Source organism: Anoplophora glabripennis, unplaced genomic scaffold (assembly GCF_000390285.2).
Source record: "Anoplophora glabripennis isolate ALB-LARVAE unplaced genomic scaffold, Agla_2.0 scaffold1779, whole genome shotgun sequence".
Classification (NCBI taxonomy): domain Eukaryota; kingdom Metazoa; phylum Arthropoda; class Insecta; order Coleoptera; family Cerambycidae; genus Anoplophora; species Anoplophora glabripennis.
This window is the reverse complement of record NW_019426023.1, coordinates 13,991-29,861: the sequence shown is the minus strand read 5'-3', so window position 1 is coordinate 29,861 and position 15,871 is coordinate 13,991. Positions and strand designations below refer to the sequence as shown.

The 15,871-nt window shown below is 33.5% G+C and overlaps 1 protein-coding gene across 1 annotated transcript in view; it reads right to left on the bottom strand.

Annotated features, from left to right (window-relative positions):
• Positions 1–227: 227 nt before the first annotated feature.
• The window catches only part of LOC108915929, a 24,307-nt gene continuing 8,663 nt past the window's right edge, over positions 228–15,871 (bottom strand). Inside the window, exons 5-9 of the mRNA XM_018722089.2 lie at positions 15,087–15,174; positions 14,689–14,985; positions 14,364–14,632; positions 10,737–10,909; positions 228–373 (exon numbers count right to left, since the gene is read on the bottom strand). Coding sequence (XP_018577605.1) covers positions 228–373; positions 10,737–10,909; positions 14,364–14,632; positions 14,689–14,985; positions 15,087–15,174 — 973 coding nt within the window. The remainder of the gene's footprint in view (positions 374–10,736; positions 10,910–14,363; positions 14,633–14,688; positions 14,986–15,086; positions 15,175–15,871) is intronic.

Genomic DNA, 15,871 nt, shown 5'->3' with positions numbered 1-15,871 from the left:
TTCCTGTTTACATAAAGCTTATCTGTCAGTTTCCCTACTTATTGCTATTTGTCAAAATATCACAGTTTTTTTTCTACTTATTATAGTATTATATGCTATTTATAAGGTCTTACAATTACAAACAGTTAAACGTATAATGTACAGACAAACATACAGGTTTCAGACAATTTAACAATTATTTTGCTCTGTGTGATCTGAGATGAGATTGGAGATGTGTATCTCGGAAACTAAAGATTTAGTTTATCTGGAGGTTTTGATTTCCCACCAGATTTAGTTTTAATGGTAACAGAATTGGTGGCAGGGTTATCCTCCCTTTTTTGGAAATCGTAAGAAGTTTTGTTTATGTCAAAAGAAGTGCTAGGAAGTTCTAAATCTAAAACAAAATTATCGTCAGTCTTTTGAGATTTTTTAGCATCTTCCAGAAGTTTTTTACTTACAAAGCCTTCAAAATCAGAATTGTTGAATGAGTTATTTACAGTTAAGGTAATGTTTTTGTCAGGTGGACTCGAAAAGCTTGAGTTTCCACTGAAAATTGTCTGAACTTTCGCTACAGCTACCAAGAAAAGAGTTATCATTATTGTTTCCCCGCTCCAATGACATACCTTCCTTTTCCTTGTTATTATCATTAATGGATGTTTAGTTTTCCAAAGCATGACTTTCACTTTCCACCACTCTCAAAGCTTTACTTGAAAGTTGGAAATTACTTTCTGAAAATAGACTAGGGTCAGTCCCTGTTTGATAAGAATTTTGAAAATTTCTTGAAAAAGTTTTTGATGCACAAAATTCCCTAATGAATTTTCTGTTGCGCCTGAAAATAGAGCCGTTTTCTAATTGAATCAAATATGAACGAAAAGGTAATTTTTTTAAAATTTTTCCATCTTGCCATGGCGTATTTGGCTTAATTTGAATCTTTACAAAAGTATTGACTTTTAAAGGTAGTAAAGATTTTTTGTTTTTCTCAAAGTATTTTTTCTGATTAGTTTGAGTTTTCAAAATGTGTGAATTAAACTTTTTTCTATTAAAATTTTTTGAAAACTTTTTATTTATCTCAGGAATAGTGGATCTTAAGTTCCTGTTCATTAGTGCGTTAGCAGGAGAGCTTTCGCCATTCAACGGTGAGTTTCTAAAATTTAATAGTGCTAAATATAGATCCTTTTTGTCCAGAAAACATTTCTTTAAGAGATTTTTGAAAGACTGAACAGTTCTTTCAACTTGACCGTTCGACTGAGGATACAAGGGAGAAGAAGTTATGTGCTGAAATTCCCAATATTTAACAAAATTTTTAAACTCAAAGCTGCAAAAATTTGGACCATTGTCGGTCATCAAGGTCTTTGGAATACCGAAACGTGCAAAAACATTTTTGAATTTATTAATTAAATTTTGAGAAGTTACATTGTTATTTAAATTAATAACCTCTACAAACTTGGAATAGTAATCAATGATTAAAAGATAATTTTGTAACTGAAATTGAAAAAGATCCGCAGCTACCTTTTGCCAAGGCAGTCTGGGAATGTCGTGAGTCTTCAAAGGCTCCGAGCCCTGAGATCTTCGATGTGTCTGGCAGATGTAACATGATGTCCTCAATCTGTTTTCGCATACCTGGCCAGAAAAATGACAAATTTGCCCTATCCAACGTTTTCTTATAGCCTAAATGTTCATAATGAAGTTTCTGGAGTATTTCTTGCCTAAGAGAAATTGTTAAGATTTTATAAATCTGTAGAGAAAATTGTAAAAAAATTGAAATAAAAAAAATTACGGGCCGAAAACCCCCTTCACCAACCTAAATGGGACGCATATGATTTGCATGTCGAAAAACGGAGTAGCCCATGTTATTTAACGTAAAAAGTTATGTAAGACCCATAAATTTTTTTCTATTTATTTGCGACCGTTTTGTCAATAACAGAAAAAACCAGTTTTGTTTGAGCCCTTTTAAGGGCATATAACTTCCTAAGGGTGCGTTTTAGAGCACATGTTAATAGGAACTTTTTGGCTTATTTTAATGAGTTATAAACACAGCAAAAGTTTGGAACCCTATTTTAGGAACACCCTGTGCAGGGTGGTCCGAATTTTATGCAGGAAAATTTGAGGGCAGATCTCTTTAAAATAATAGGTGTTTGCCTTATAGGTCTGGAACGGCCTCGTTTTAGAGATACAGGGTGTTGAAGTTGTTAAAAAAAATTGATTTTTTGTTTATATCACTGGAATCTATTAACCAATCTCAATAAAATTTAGAACAGATAATATATGATAGTAGGTCTTGTATTCCCTAAAATATGAGCACTAAAGGTCCAACCAGTGGTGTACAACTGGACAGGGTAACCCCTTTTTTTATAAAAAAAACTACGCCACTGTATTTTTTACAAGCCGTTGTAACGGATTTATATTCTAATGCACAAAATACGTAAAAAAGGTAACTGTAATTTTTTCCCTAAAATTCACCGTTCTCAAGTTATTCATACCAATACAATCCCCTTGTGGCAGACACTTCTAATCGTAATATTACAAGAATATTTATGTTTATGTCTAAAAGCAAGTGCAATTTGTAAACACGTCAACAAAATTCTTTACACTCGTCGCTTTCCTCTTTTTGGATTAAAACGATATTTGGAAAATCACGCCGACGCAATGAAAGGCACAGAAATTAAATTTTAAGAGCATTTGACGACGATCTTCGGCTAAGTACCTACACGAAGAACGTCTCGGTAACTTGGGGTGAATAAATCGAAAATTTGAAAAGTTCTTTCATTCTTTATATCTGGATATAAACGGATGGTGCTGCTGCGAATTTTATGAGAATAATACGAGAATGGCTTAATTAAAATTATATGGGGCGATGGATAGGTTGAAGACCAAATGCCAATGTCAATCATAATGGTGCAGAGGGTCCAGTGTCTTGGCCAGCCAGATCGCCAGATCTAAACCCCCTAGACTTACATGTTAGGGATTACCTATCTGAAAAGTAAAATTTACTCTACTCCAATAGATACAAGACCACAACTACTATAGAGAATAGAAGACGGGTGTAATGAATTATATGTAAACCACCACATGATATTAGTTTCAATTAGGTAGTTCCATTAATAGAAATGTATGGATGTGGATTTTGTGTGGTGTTTTTTGTTTAGTTGTTGTTACTTGGTAAATGTATTTTTATTATTATTTTGATTCAAATTCTTCTTATTTGTAAAGACGGTGGAGTAGGTCTCCAGGGGAAACTAAAACACACCAGGAACACTACCTCACAGGTGATGTGGAAAGAATTTTGTTGCTCTGCTTACAAATTATATTACATACTTTTAAGCATAAGCATAAATATTCTTGTAATATTATGGTTTGAAGTGTCTGCCACAAGGGATTCTTAGGGAAAAATTCAAGTTACCCTTTTTTACGTATTTAGTGCATTAGAATATAAATCCGTTACAATAAATTATAAAAAATACAGTGGTGTAGTTTTTTTTTATACAAAGAGGGTGACCCCTGTCCAGTTGTACACCACTGGTTGAACCTTTACAGTTCATATTTTAAGGAATGCAAGGCCTACTGTCATGCATTATCTGTACCAAATTTCAATGAGATCGGTTAATAGATTCCAGAGATGTAAACAGAAATTCAATAACACCCGGTATCTCTAAAACGATGCGTTCTAGACCTATGTTTATAAGGCAAACACCTACTATTTTAAAGAGATTTATGTGCCCTCGAAGTTTCCTGCATAAAATTCGGACCACCCTGTATATTTCTAAACAAGTGACTTCTGCTCAAGTGCTACAATAAATGATGAAAAAAAGAATCATTACTGTTAACTAACATAGTTGTCCGATATGGAACAGTGTTATAGTAAGATCACGGTACGGTATTATAAAATTAGCATGTAGTTAAATTTTATTTAATTCATTCAAGCCTACAGTACAAAAACTATAATAGGGTTTAAATCTCATTTCTAAGTCTTGAAATATTACTAACAAAATACAATACTTGTGTTACTTACAGCTGCCTAAGAGTGAGAATTAATTCGTGAATAAATTCAAGAAGTTTTTCATGAATTAACCCATCGGTTTTTTCATAAAAAGTTTGGTTTTACATTGTTCTAAACTTTGTGAATTTCTTTGAAACAAAACCAATAATTACTACCAACTTTGCAGGAAAGTCTAAATAAATAAGGACACATTGAAAATAAACACATTTTCGTGAATAAATTGAAATAACATTAACAAATAACAAATAAAATTGTAATCGTACTTTGCCACAACTCTAAATACAGCTTTTTCAACATACTTTTAAATGTTTTTAAGTTTGTTGCCATTTTTACATTTTTTGGAAGATTATACAGCTTTAGCTTATGTTCAATTTTATAATTTAGAATTAAACACGATTGCTCAATAAACTTATCTATAGAAAGCCATTGCAGTCGAGTTCTCATATAAACTAAAGGTGTGTATTTACTACATGAAAGAATAATTTTGACAGGTTTGTTCTGTATCTAAAATCATACATTTAGTCTTTGTAGCATTTAATTTAAGTTTATTATTGCACAACCACTTATATAATTTGCCAAGCTCATTGTTCATTACATTAGTTACTTCTACCTGATCGTACTCTGAAACCGATATCAATGTGTCATCTGCAAATAAATTTATTAGACCCTTATCCAAAACCTCACTTATATCGTTCATATAAATAATGAATAATAATGGTCCGAGGACACTTCCCTGGGGGACCCCAATATCGCTTGTAACTTTCTTTGATCTTTTCCCTTTAATCTTTGTACAATGGTAACGTTTACACAAATAACTATGCAGCCATTCTAATGCTTTGCCTTTAATACTAACCGCGCCAAGTTTCTTAAACAACCTCACACGATCAATTGTCTCAAAGGTGCGTTGTAAGTCCACAAATACACTCGAGATCACTTTACCATCGTCGATATCCTTTGTCCAACTCTCACACACCAGCGGCTCACAGGAATGTTTTTCCCGGAAACCTGACTGGCCCTTAAAAATTATTTTATTGTCTTCACAGTATTTCCTAAGTTGTTCACATACTACAATTTCAAGTATTTTCTCTATAACCGGTAGTAAATTGATTGGTGTAAAATCTGCTGGTTGTGCGGGAGATACTATTTCAGGCACAGGAACTATAACACTAATTTTCTACCTCAGGCACGACACCCGTAGCTAATGATGTATATAGGGTGACCCCATTAAGAATGGAAACACTCGCGTACAAAAGTTGTTTATGGACCGATTTGAACCGGGTTTTTTTTAAAAGATAGACCTCCAAAAGCTCTATCTTGATGCAAAATTTGAAGATGAAATTTTGATTTTCAAGGCCTACTACGAATTTTTTTAAGTGAAAAATAGCAAAATTTTGTTAGCGATTTTTTTATAAAAAATCTGACTACACCACAGGATTTAGGAACCCCTCAAATGCATTTGTACCAATTTTTGCGAAAAAAAGTTTGCCCCTAAAAAAGTTATGACAATATCGGCATCACCAGTGTTTGCCGTCGTCGGTGAACCTATTCTTTTATAAAAACCGAATAGAACCCAAAGGGAAACAAAATTAAATAACAAACACTTGTTTAATAATTATTAATAAGAACCATAAAAACCAGTATACATAAAATAAACAACAAGTTCATCAAATTATTATTATTTCGTGGTTATTATGCCAAAACTTACAAATATTACCTTCTTAGACAAAAATAATTACATTTATAATTTTTCTATTCAAAAAGCCACTGGATTCTACAACCATAATCCAAATCTTTGTGAAGAATTTTCTGAAAAAACTATTACGAGATATCCAGAAAATAACGTTGCTTAAAAATAATATGAACAAAATTTGGTAGGCTGTGAAATATAGTTTAGACGACAAATGCCAAACTTGACCAGTAGTGGCACATTGTAATATTTTTTGTGCATTCCATAATTCTTTGCGATGGCTCAAAGTTTAACTTTACATGAGAAAATTGAAATAGTACGCCTTTCTGGAGAAAATGATCGGACGGCAAGAGAGGTGTGTATAATTTTTAACAACAGACATCCAGATAGACCTAATATTACGCATAGCACAGTTTTTAAAATAAACAATACTTTTATGGAATATGGTGCTGTATCAAAATGCATTTTAAAAAGGTGCAATCAACAGAGAAGACGTATTCACGAGCAGCAAATATAAATTATTTTACAAACAATCCTCAGAATAGCCTCAGGATTGCTAGTTTGGATTTAAATTTACCTAGAGAAAGTATCCGACGCGGCTTAAAAAAAAATAACATAAAACCCTATAAACCTAAGTTTCTTCACACTCTGGAACCAGGTGATAATGAGAAACGAATGGAGTTTTGTCTCTGGGCACAGGGACAATATCTCAATTACCGACTTTTTTTTAAAATATCTTATTCAACGATGAGGCCACATTCACGACGAATGGAATTGTATCACAGAACTCGCGGTGTTGGGTTACGGAAAATTCAGAGTGGATAATTAATTGCCGAAGACAATATAGTCAGAAAGTTAACGTTTGGTGTGGGATACTTAACGAGAGCGTCATTGGTCCATTCTTCTTTGAAGGGAATATGAATGGCGAACAATTTCTACATTTCCTTCAGAACAAATTTTTTAATGCAGTCGATAATCTACCATTACAAGAAAGAGTAAATCTACATTTTCAGTTGGATGGTTGTCCAATCACAATGCGAGACATGTCAGGGAGTGGCTTAATGAGAATTTCCCCAATCATGGTCGAAACAGTCCATTAATTCATTAACCACCCCGATCTCCGGACCTTACCCCACTTGGTTTTTTTTCTGTGGGGCTTTATTAAGTCCAAAGTTTATAAGACACGGCCAAATAACCGGCAGGTATTGTGCACTAGAAATGTTGTAAAAAATATAAAAATACGTTATAAGAAATGTATAGAATTAAACAGAGGATTAGTGGAAGCTACAAAAATTTAAATTTAATGACGTGATTAGTGTAAATCAATTTGATAGACTCCTTTTTCATTTTAAAAACTGTAATTTTTGAATCATTTTTTTATCAATTGTTGTTTATATTAAAGTAATTGTTGTTTATTTTGTGTATACTGGTTTTTATGATTCTAATTACTAATTAGTAAACCAATGTTTGTGTTTGTTATTTAATTTTGTTTCCCATTGGGTTCTATTCGGTTTTTATAAAATAGGTTCACCGACAACGGCAAACACTGGTGATGCCGATATTGTTATAACTTTTTTAGGGGCAAACTTTTTTTTCGCAAAAATTGGTACAAATGCATTTGAGGGGTTCCTAAATCCAGTGGTGTAGTCAGATTTTTTATAAAAAAATCGCTAACAAAATTTTGCTATTTTTCACTTAAAAAAAAAATCGTAGTAGGCCTTGAAAACCAAAATTTCGTCTTCAAATTTTGCATCGAGATAGAGCTTTTGGAGATCTATCTTAAAAAAAAAAAACGGCATTTCCATTCTTAACGGGTCACCCTGTATATAGTAACGGATAACCTACTACCATAAAAATATCTTTAAGCAGCTTTATCGTAATATGTTCATCAGATGCTGATTTATTTTTCAAACCCATTACTACTTTACTGAGCTTATTCAATGAAATTGCATGGAATTCTGAAAATTCCCTATGTTTAGAAGGAATAGCATCCTCAAAGTTTTCCACATCCTTTTACTATTCCCTTTATTCTTATCTATGTTTTGTTCATAAAACTTCTGTTTTTCTTTCCTTATAGTTGATCCAACTTCATTTCTTTTCCTTTTATAAACATTCCAGTCCTTTAGCGAATTCGTAAGCGAGAATTTTTTATACGCTCTATCTCGTTGTTGTTGTGCCGTATATACAATTTTATTTATCCATGGGTTACGTTTGATTTGTATTTTTGTCAGGGGTGCTATTCTATTCAAAGTTTCTGTAATGTTGTATATAAAACCATTATATAAAACATCAACGTCCGCTGACGTATAATTCCAATTTTGACATAATACATAATTTATAATTTTTACGACATTATCGCCACTTAAGTTTCTGACCATTTTAAACAATGGAGTATTGTAACTTTTGGACAATTATTTCTCTTCGACTTCACTATATGGCCCATGAATTACAAGAAGATGGTGTCTTATGGTGTCGATGTTTTCCAACACTTTGTTGGTTTTTAATAAAATTTCACCAACTTTTTCTTCCAACATGTCCACTCGTTCCGATATTTTCAGTTTTGCACTTGCAACAAAGATACATTCATCGCAGAGCCACCATAAATTCACACAATCATTTATCGCTTTAATCTAATTGTCTTTTACTTTTACACATACTGTGTGAAATGATGATTGACATAATTTGCACTTTATTAACTTATTATATACTATAAAATTGTCAGAGCAACGAGAACAAGACTCCACACATCACACGATCACATCACACAATACGACGATTTATTTAGAAGTAAAAATAATTTAACCTCGATATTTTTGACGGTACTTCCAAATTTCATGAAGAAATTCACGAAAATTAAATTTGTGTAGACTTATATTTTAACTGCGGGACTAATTCACGGTGTAAATTAAGTCCAGTGAGTAATTTTTCAAAATTACAAATATTTATGGATATTATTTTTTTTTAAATCCGTCTATTGAGATATATATTTTGAAGATCGCTGTTTACATGGAAGGTAATGATCTTATATATGAATTTGCCGTATTATTAACAATGAGACCTCAATCTTTTGGTTTAAAAAATAATAACTGGTTTTAAGAGAACTTAATTATTAATTAAATTATGAATTAATAATTCACGTTTAATTCATAATAATAAAAACCGTAAACAATGGAAGAATTAATTTCAGCAAGTTAAATCCTACAACAAATATTTAAACAAAAGTAAAGTTGGTACAAAATACATTTAGCGAGTTTGCACGACACACAAAGGGCAGTAATTCACGCCTGCAAACATTTTTGTGCATCAAAAACTCGTTATGCATAGAGATTAGCAAAACAAAGCACTACATTTGCATTTAAGAAAGCTCTTTGTGCTTCAACACGTGATATTTAATACCACTCCTGTATTTAGTTTCGTAATCACAGTCGTTACACCTGTACATTTGAACCCGTGATGGATCTTTATGCTTCAATTGGTGTTGTTTCATGTTGTTGTTGTATTTAGTTTCGTAATCGCAGTCGTTACACCTGTACATGTGAACCTGCGAAGGATCCTTATGTGTCAATTGATGTTTTTTGATGTTACCCTTAAATTTAGTTTCATAATCGCAGTCGTTACACCTGTACATCTGAACCTGTGATGGATCTTTATGCTTCAATTGGTGTTGTTTCATATGGTTGTTGTATTTAGTTTCGTAATCGCAGTCGTTACACCTGTACATTTGAACCTGTGATGGATTTTTATGCTTCAGTTGGTGCTGTTTGATAGCTCTTTTATATTTGGTTTCATAATCGCAATCGTTACACTTGTACATTTGAACCTGTGATGGATCTTTATGCTTCAGTTGGTGCTGTTTCATATGGTGGCTGTATTTAGTTACGTAATCGCAATCGTTACACTTGTACATTTGAACTTGTGATGGATCTTTATGTTTCAGTTGGTGCCTTTTGATAATGAACTTGTATTTAGTTTCGTAATCACAGTCATTACATCTGTACATTTGAACCTGTGATGAATCTTTATGCTTCAGTTGGTGCTGTTTGATAGTTCTTTTATATTTGGTTTCATAATCGCAATCGTTACACTTGTACATTTGAACCTGTGATGGATCTTTATGCTTCAATTGGTGTTGTTTTATATCGGTGCTGTATTTAGTTACGTAAACGCAGTCGTTACATCTGTACATTTGAACCAATGATGGACCTTTATGCTTCAATTGATGTTTTTTCATATGGTGGCTGTATTTAGTTTCATAATCGCAGTCGTTACACCTGTACATTTGAACTTGTGATGGATCTTTATGTTTCAATTGGTGCCTTTTGACAATGAACTTGTAATTAGTTTCGTAATCACAGTCATTACACCTGTACATTTGAACCTGTGATGGATCTTTATGCTTCAGTTGGTGCTGTTTGATAGTTCTTTTATATTTGGTTTCATAATCGCAATCGTTACACTTGTACATTTGAACCTGTGATGGATCTTTATGCTTCAATTGGTGTTGTTTTATATCGGTGCTGTATTTAGTTACGTAAACGCAGTCGTTACATCTGTACATTTGAACCAATGATGGACCTTTATGCTTCAATTGATGTTTTTTCATATGGTGGCTGTATTTAGTTTCATAATCGCAGTCGTTACACCTGTACATTTGAACTTGTGATGGATCTTTATGTTTCAATTGGTGCCTTTTGACAATGAACTTGTAATTAGTTTCGTAATCACAGTCATTACACCTGTACATTTGAACCTGTGATGGATCTTTATGCTTCAGTTGGTGCTGTTTGATAGTTCTTTTATATTTGGTTTCATAATCGCAATCGTTACACTTGTACATTTGAACCTGTGATGGATCTTTATGCTTCAATTGGTGTTGTTTCATATCGGTGCTGAATTTAGTTACGTAATCGCAGTCGTTACATCTGTACATTTGAACCTGAGAAGGGTATTTATGCTGCAATTGGTGCCTTTGAAGTAATTTCTTATTTTCAGTTTTATAATCGCACGTTTCACACTTGTACACTTCCGAATCCTTCCCACATCTAGCACAGTGTGCTGCAAAATGGATCTTACTTCCAGTTTCGTAACAACACTTTTCACATCTGTACAATTCACTGTGCTTCTGCTTTTTTTTCATATTATATTTGTTCCGCGATCTATCCTCGTGCTTACATCCATCCGCTTCTTCATCTTTACAGACACTCTCCTCGAATGGTTCATTATCGGAGCTCTCCAGTGGCGTGTCGCTGAAAAAATTGCATATACAGAATATTTCTCAAAGCAAGGTTTTAATTTTAAGAGGTTATAGGTTGGTTTATTATTTCAGGGTGTACAGCGAGCAGTGTTAGAGCTTTGATCACATGCTCCCAGAGAATTCCAAATAGTCATCTAATAACCGAATGATTCGCATTCGAGAGTAGTGAATCACGGACCTGCTCCAATGGCAATAGTGCCATTCCGATTAAATTTTAACGATAAGAAAAAGATCTACATTTTTCGACCCGAAAAAAGAAGTCAAAGTTTCGGTAGATTTTTCGCATATTTCCAATTATTTTGCATAACGCGCACAATTTGCACCGGAAAGTACAATTCTTACAGAAAATTTTAAGCCTTTGATGGGTCACGAAAGTGCATTAGTGTATGATTTATTGAAACTTGAAAAAATGTATTTTTTTTCGAAAAACTAAATTTTTGCAAAAACTAAGAAATATTTTGAAAATTTACAAAAATGCACTTATTCTACTTGCCAAGGACTACATACTCTGCAAGTTTTGTAAAAAAATCTTTTTTCGTTTCAAAGATATAGGAATTAAAAAAATGCGATTTTTAGCAGTTTTTTCCAATAACTAATACATTTGGTTATCAATTGACATCGGACAGTGATCAAAACTTTGTTATAAAAAGTTCTACAACTGTCTAAACATTATTTTCTAAAATGTTTAGACAACAGATGTTTAGAATGTTTCGTTTTTTTTGAAAATGAAACCCTAACATTCAGCTGAGGTAAAGTAGTTTGTTCAATTCTAGGGAATTTTTCTGTTTTTGTTTACTGAACTATAGGATCCCGCCATAATCTTATGGAAAATGGCTTTCAGCGAAATCGTCTCAATTTTTGATATGAGGCAGGTCTTATCAATCTGACCAAAATTCCCAATGGCCACAACCCCCGGTAATACCTGTTTTTACCTCTAGAGGGCGCTTAACCCCGCTAGATCAATCCATAATATGAGATATGAATTCCAGATAGAAAAACGGTCTGAATTATTAATATGAGAGCGTCTTCATTATACTGATTATTTATAATGAATATACTCTTTCAGTGTATCATGATAATAATAACAAAAATAAGAACTATAAGAATAATAATAATAATAGATATCCTATTTTTGGTTTGGTGCATTTTTCTAAAACAAAATCTCTCATTTTATGTTTTTACATGCAATCGTGGCATTTGGGAATTTTGGTCAGATTGATGAGGCCTATCTCATATCAAAAATTGAGACGATTTCGCTGAAAGCCATTTTCCATAAGATTATGGCGGGGCCCTTTTGGTACGTAAAAATCTAATTTGATTGGACCCGCTTGGCAGCACAATAAGCATTAATAGACTAACGATATATTTATGCAATGCTCACCTTGAAAATGTCAGAGGTATTAAAAAAAATATATAGTATAGGTACATATACAAAAATGATTTGAGCTTATTCTTTTAAAATCAAATCTAAAATGTGTTATCTCCTTTGAAACTTTCGCTACCAAATTTTACAATTTATAATTTAATGATCTCAGCAGCAACCAACATAACATTCGGGCTTGCCGGTGGCCGCTGAACTAGACAACGACGTCCCTTGCCTGCTAATACGTACATATGACTAGAAAGTAATCGGAAATGTAAGTCGTTCACTAAATCACAATATTTGGCAGCATATGCCCATCGAGTGTTGTACACGCTGAGGCTTCGTGCCAGCAGTTGGAAATATACGTATGTATAATTATTTGCTGTAATTTTGTTCTTTAAATGAATTTTTAAACATTGGAACAATTTTTCCCTGCAAAGGTGTTCTAGAAAACAAATTTTAGTAAACGAAATAATAAACCATCTTATAATAATTTGTAAATCGACTTAAAAGATAAATATCTATGATGCCTATGTTGAATGTTCTTTGATTCAATTTTCAATGTTTTAATAGATACGAGTTTGTTCTTGCTGAACTAGTATACCTACTTTTGGAATAACTAATATAATTTGCAGGCAGTGGCGGCGCATGAACATTGATTGAATGTGTTCTGCTTAGGGTTGTTATATTTGTTGAAATTGATACCTTTTAGAAATATCCATTTACGAATTACCTACTGATGGTATAATAAATTGGAATAAACTAAATATATTTTATTAAATTATTGAATATTGTTTATAAAAAAAAATCGTTTGTGAAATTTACCAACGATTCAACGAATTTTAATTTTCCTCGGCGTGTTATGATTTTTTCTTTATCTTTTTTTATATATATGTACATTATATTATATTCCGGGAGTTATACGTGCAAATCCGAAATCCGGGACCATACAGCTAATTCCCGGTACAATCACAGAAAATCCCGGTCATACCAATGTGGCTAGATGTTCTTTTAAAATGTCGTCAAGATCTACACTAAAATTTATGAGTCCACGAAACACATCAGGGTTGTCCGAATTTTCTGTCTCGTCGTGTCCGAGAAGTGCTAATTCGAAAGCTCCGCAAAATTTTATGCAATCTATGATTTTAAATAATACATGACGATTTTTCATTACCTGTTCATATGTTTCCGTATATTATCCCAATATGCAGAATCTAACTGACTTCTTATGTTTATTTTACCTAAAGACGTAATGACTTAAATCTTTCACACTGTATATTGTCCATGCTTTATCCCCACCGAAAAGTAAGCACGGAAAACAAAACAGTGAATATTTTAAATCACACCCGCACACCCACTCTGCTTTTGTGTATACATTATTGTTTTTTTATAACTTTTACTTCTTTTATTTTTAGTTTATCCTCATAAGGCAGAGAACCAAAGTTTTTTTTTAAACGAAACGCTATTCATTTTAATAACTATAATATCCGTAGATGCCTAAACGAAAATATTCACACGTGCCGCTCGCAGAAATAAACCACCACATACCACGTACGAAATATTACTGCATTTACTACAGAGTGCAGACTGCAGCGCTGTGACTATTGCAGCCGCAAAAGCCCCTATCTCCGTGTACTGGGTCACGTGCCTGATCAGCCAATAAAAACAAAGGACGCATATAATTGTTCGCTGTCCACACATTGTGTATATGAGGTTGCATATATTAAGGAGATTTATTTATTCCTAGATTGTTGATATTTAATATGATTAAATACATAAAATTTTATGTGTTCTGCAGCTCCGCAGCTCTTATGATAAAACCGCCACTGTTTGCAGGTATATTTAGATTAACTATTTTCATAATTATTAAGTTTGTTAACACTTTCAAAAGTAAATAGACTAACTAAAAGTGCAATTATTCCTATACGATATTAAATTACACGAGAAAAAATATTTTGCCCACCCATTTCAAAAAGCCACGAGCCGCCACTGTACTTATGCACCAATTTTATTGGATAAAACCCGCCAGTACCACGATCAGGCATTTTGCCATTTTTTTAATGCTAAAATAGTAATCCCTTACCTTCTTTCCTCGTCTTCAGATTTTATGTCGACAATATCGGCTTTGATTGACATTTCCATCTCGTTAATATCGAATTCTCGGTCCAAGTTTTCAGTCTTAACGAATAAATTGGATGGTGATGTACCAACTTGACTTTCTGTGGCTTGACAATCAGAACTACCTTTAAAGTTTTCCTCTACTTCCAAACATTCTCTGGAGAAACTGTTGTGGGTGCACAGGGAATCCAAACACTCCATACATACAACGGGATCTATGATGATATTTATATTCTGCAAAGTAATTTTTTTAAGTTGTGATCAATGAATATATTTAACATGGTTCATACCATTTCAGGAGTCAATTTCTGAATAGTTTCCAGTTCCTCTTCACGTATGCACCTAAACTCACTTTTTACTAGTTGCATACACAATCGACATATTTTCTGATTCTCTGAAATTGACTCGTCTCTCTTTTCCTTCCTGTACACTTCCCTTAAGTCGAGCTGTAACATTTTTTCGCAATCCACATATGGAATAATTATGTTATCGGTATTCAAACAAGCCGACTTGAAGTCTAATGCTGCGTATAATTTTCTTTTGCAAACACTACATATAACCTTGTCCTTGCTCACATCATCCAATTTCTGAAATGTTATGCATTTTTATCAACCAGAATGACAATAACTATGGCACAAAATAACGTTCACGAATTGAAATAGTAGAAAGTAATCTTTCAATGACTTACCAGTTTCAGCAAAAGAACGTCAAGAATATCCCTGATAACGTTGTTTATTACTTCAAAACTTTTGTCGGCTATAATTTTAAGGCAAAGCCTACAAGAAGTTTCTCGAACACCAGTCATTACAACAATTTTCTTTGAAATGTAAGTTAAGTACAAAACAATGATGTGACTTGTATCGGTTGTTTAACCCCAATTAAAACATTGGATGGCGACTGTTAGTGTTCTTCTTCCTCTTCTTTACCCGGACTCGGAAGAACATGAATGATAAAAATTAGATAATTATTGTTCTACTTAGGTTTATCTTGTACATTCAATCTACCCTGGACGGCGGTGTTATAACCTGAACGTTCTTCTTATTGTTCTTGAATTCGCTGGGTATACAGTGTGTCCGAAATGATGGAACAAAATTCATATTTTTTCTCCAGTTCAGATTTCCTCAGTTTAAGGAATAAGCGAACGCTTATCAAGGTGGTACTTCAACCGCAGCTAACCTACGCCTCCACGGCGTGGGGTCACGCGGCAAAAAGCCACTTAAAGTCATTACAGGCTGTGGAAAACATAGCCCTCCGCACGGCCACCGACGCGCCCTGGTACGTAAGAAACACTGACATATTACGAGACTTACAATACACAAACGCTACACAGACAATAAGACAAAACGCGGAGAAACGATTTGACGTAGCCGCTAGACATGACAATCCCCTCCTCAGGCAAGCCGTTGACTACGTACCCGACGTGACCGACAAACACAAAAGACCTAGACACCAACTTTTTGACCCTGGGTGACC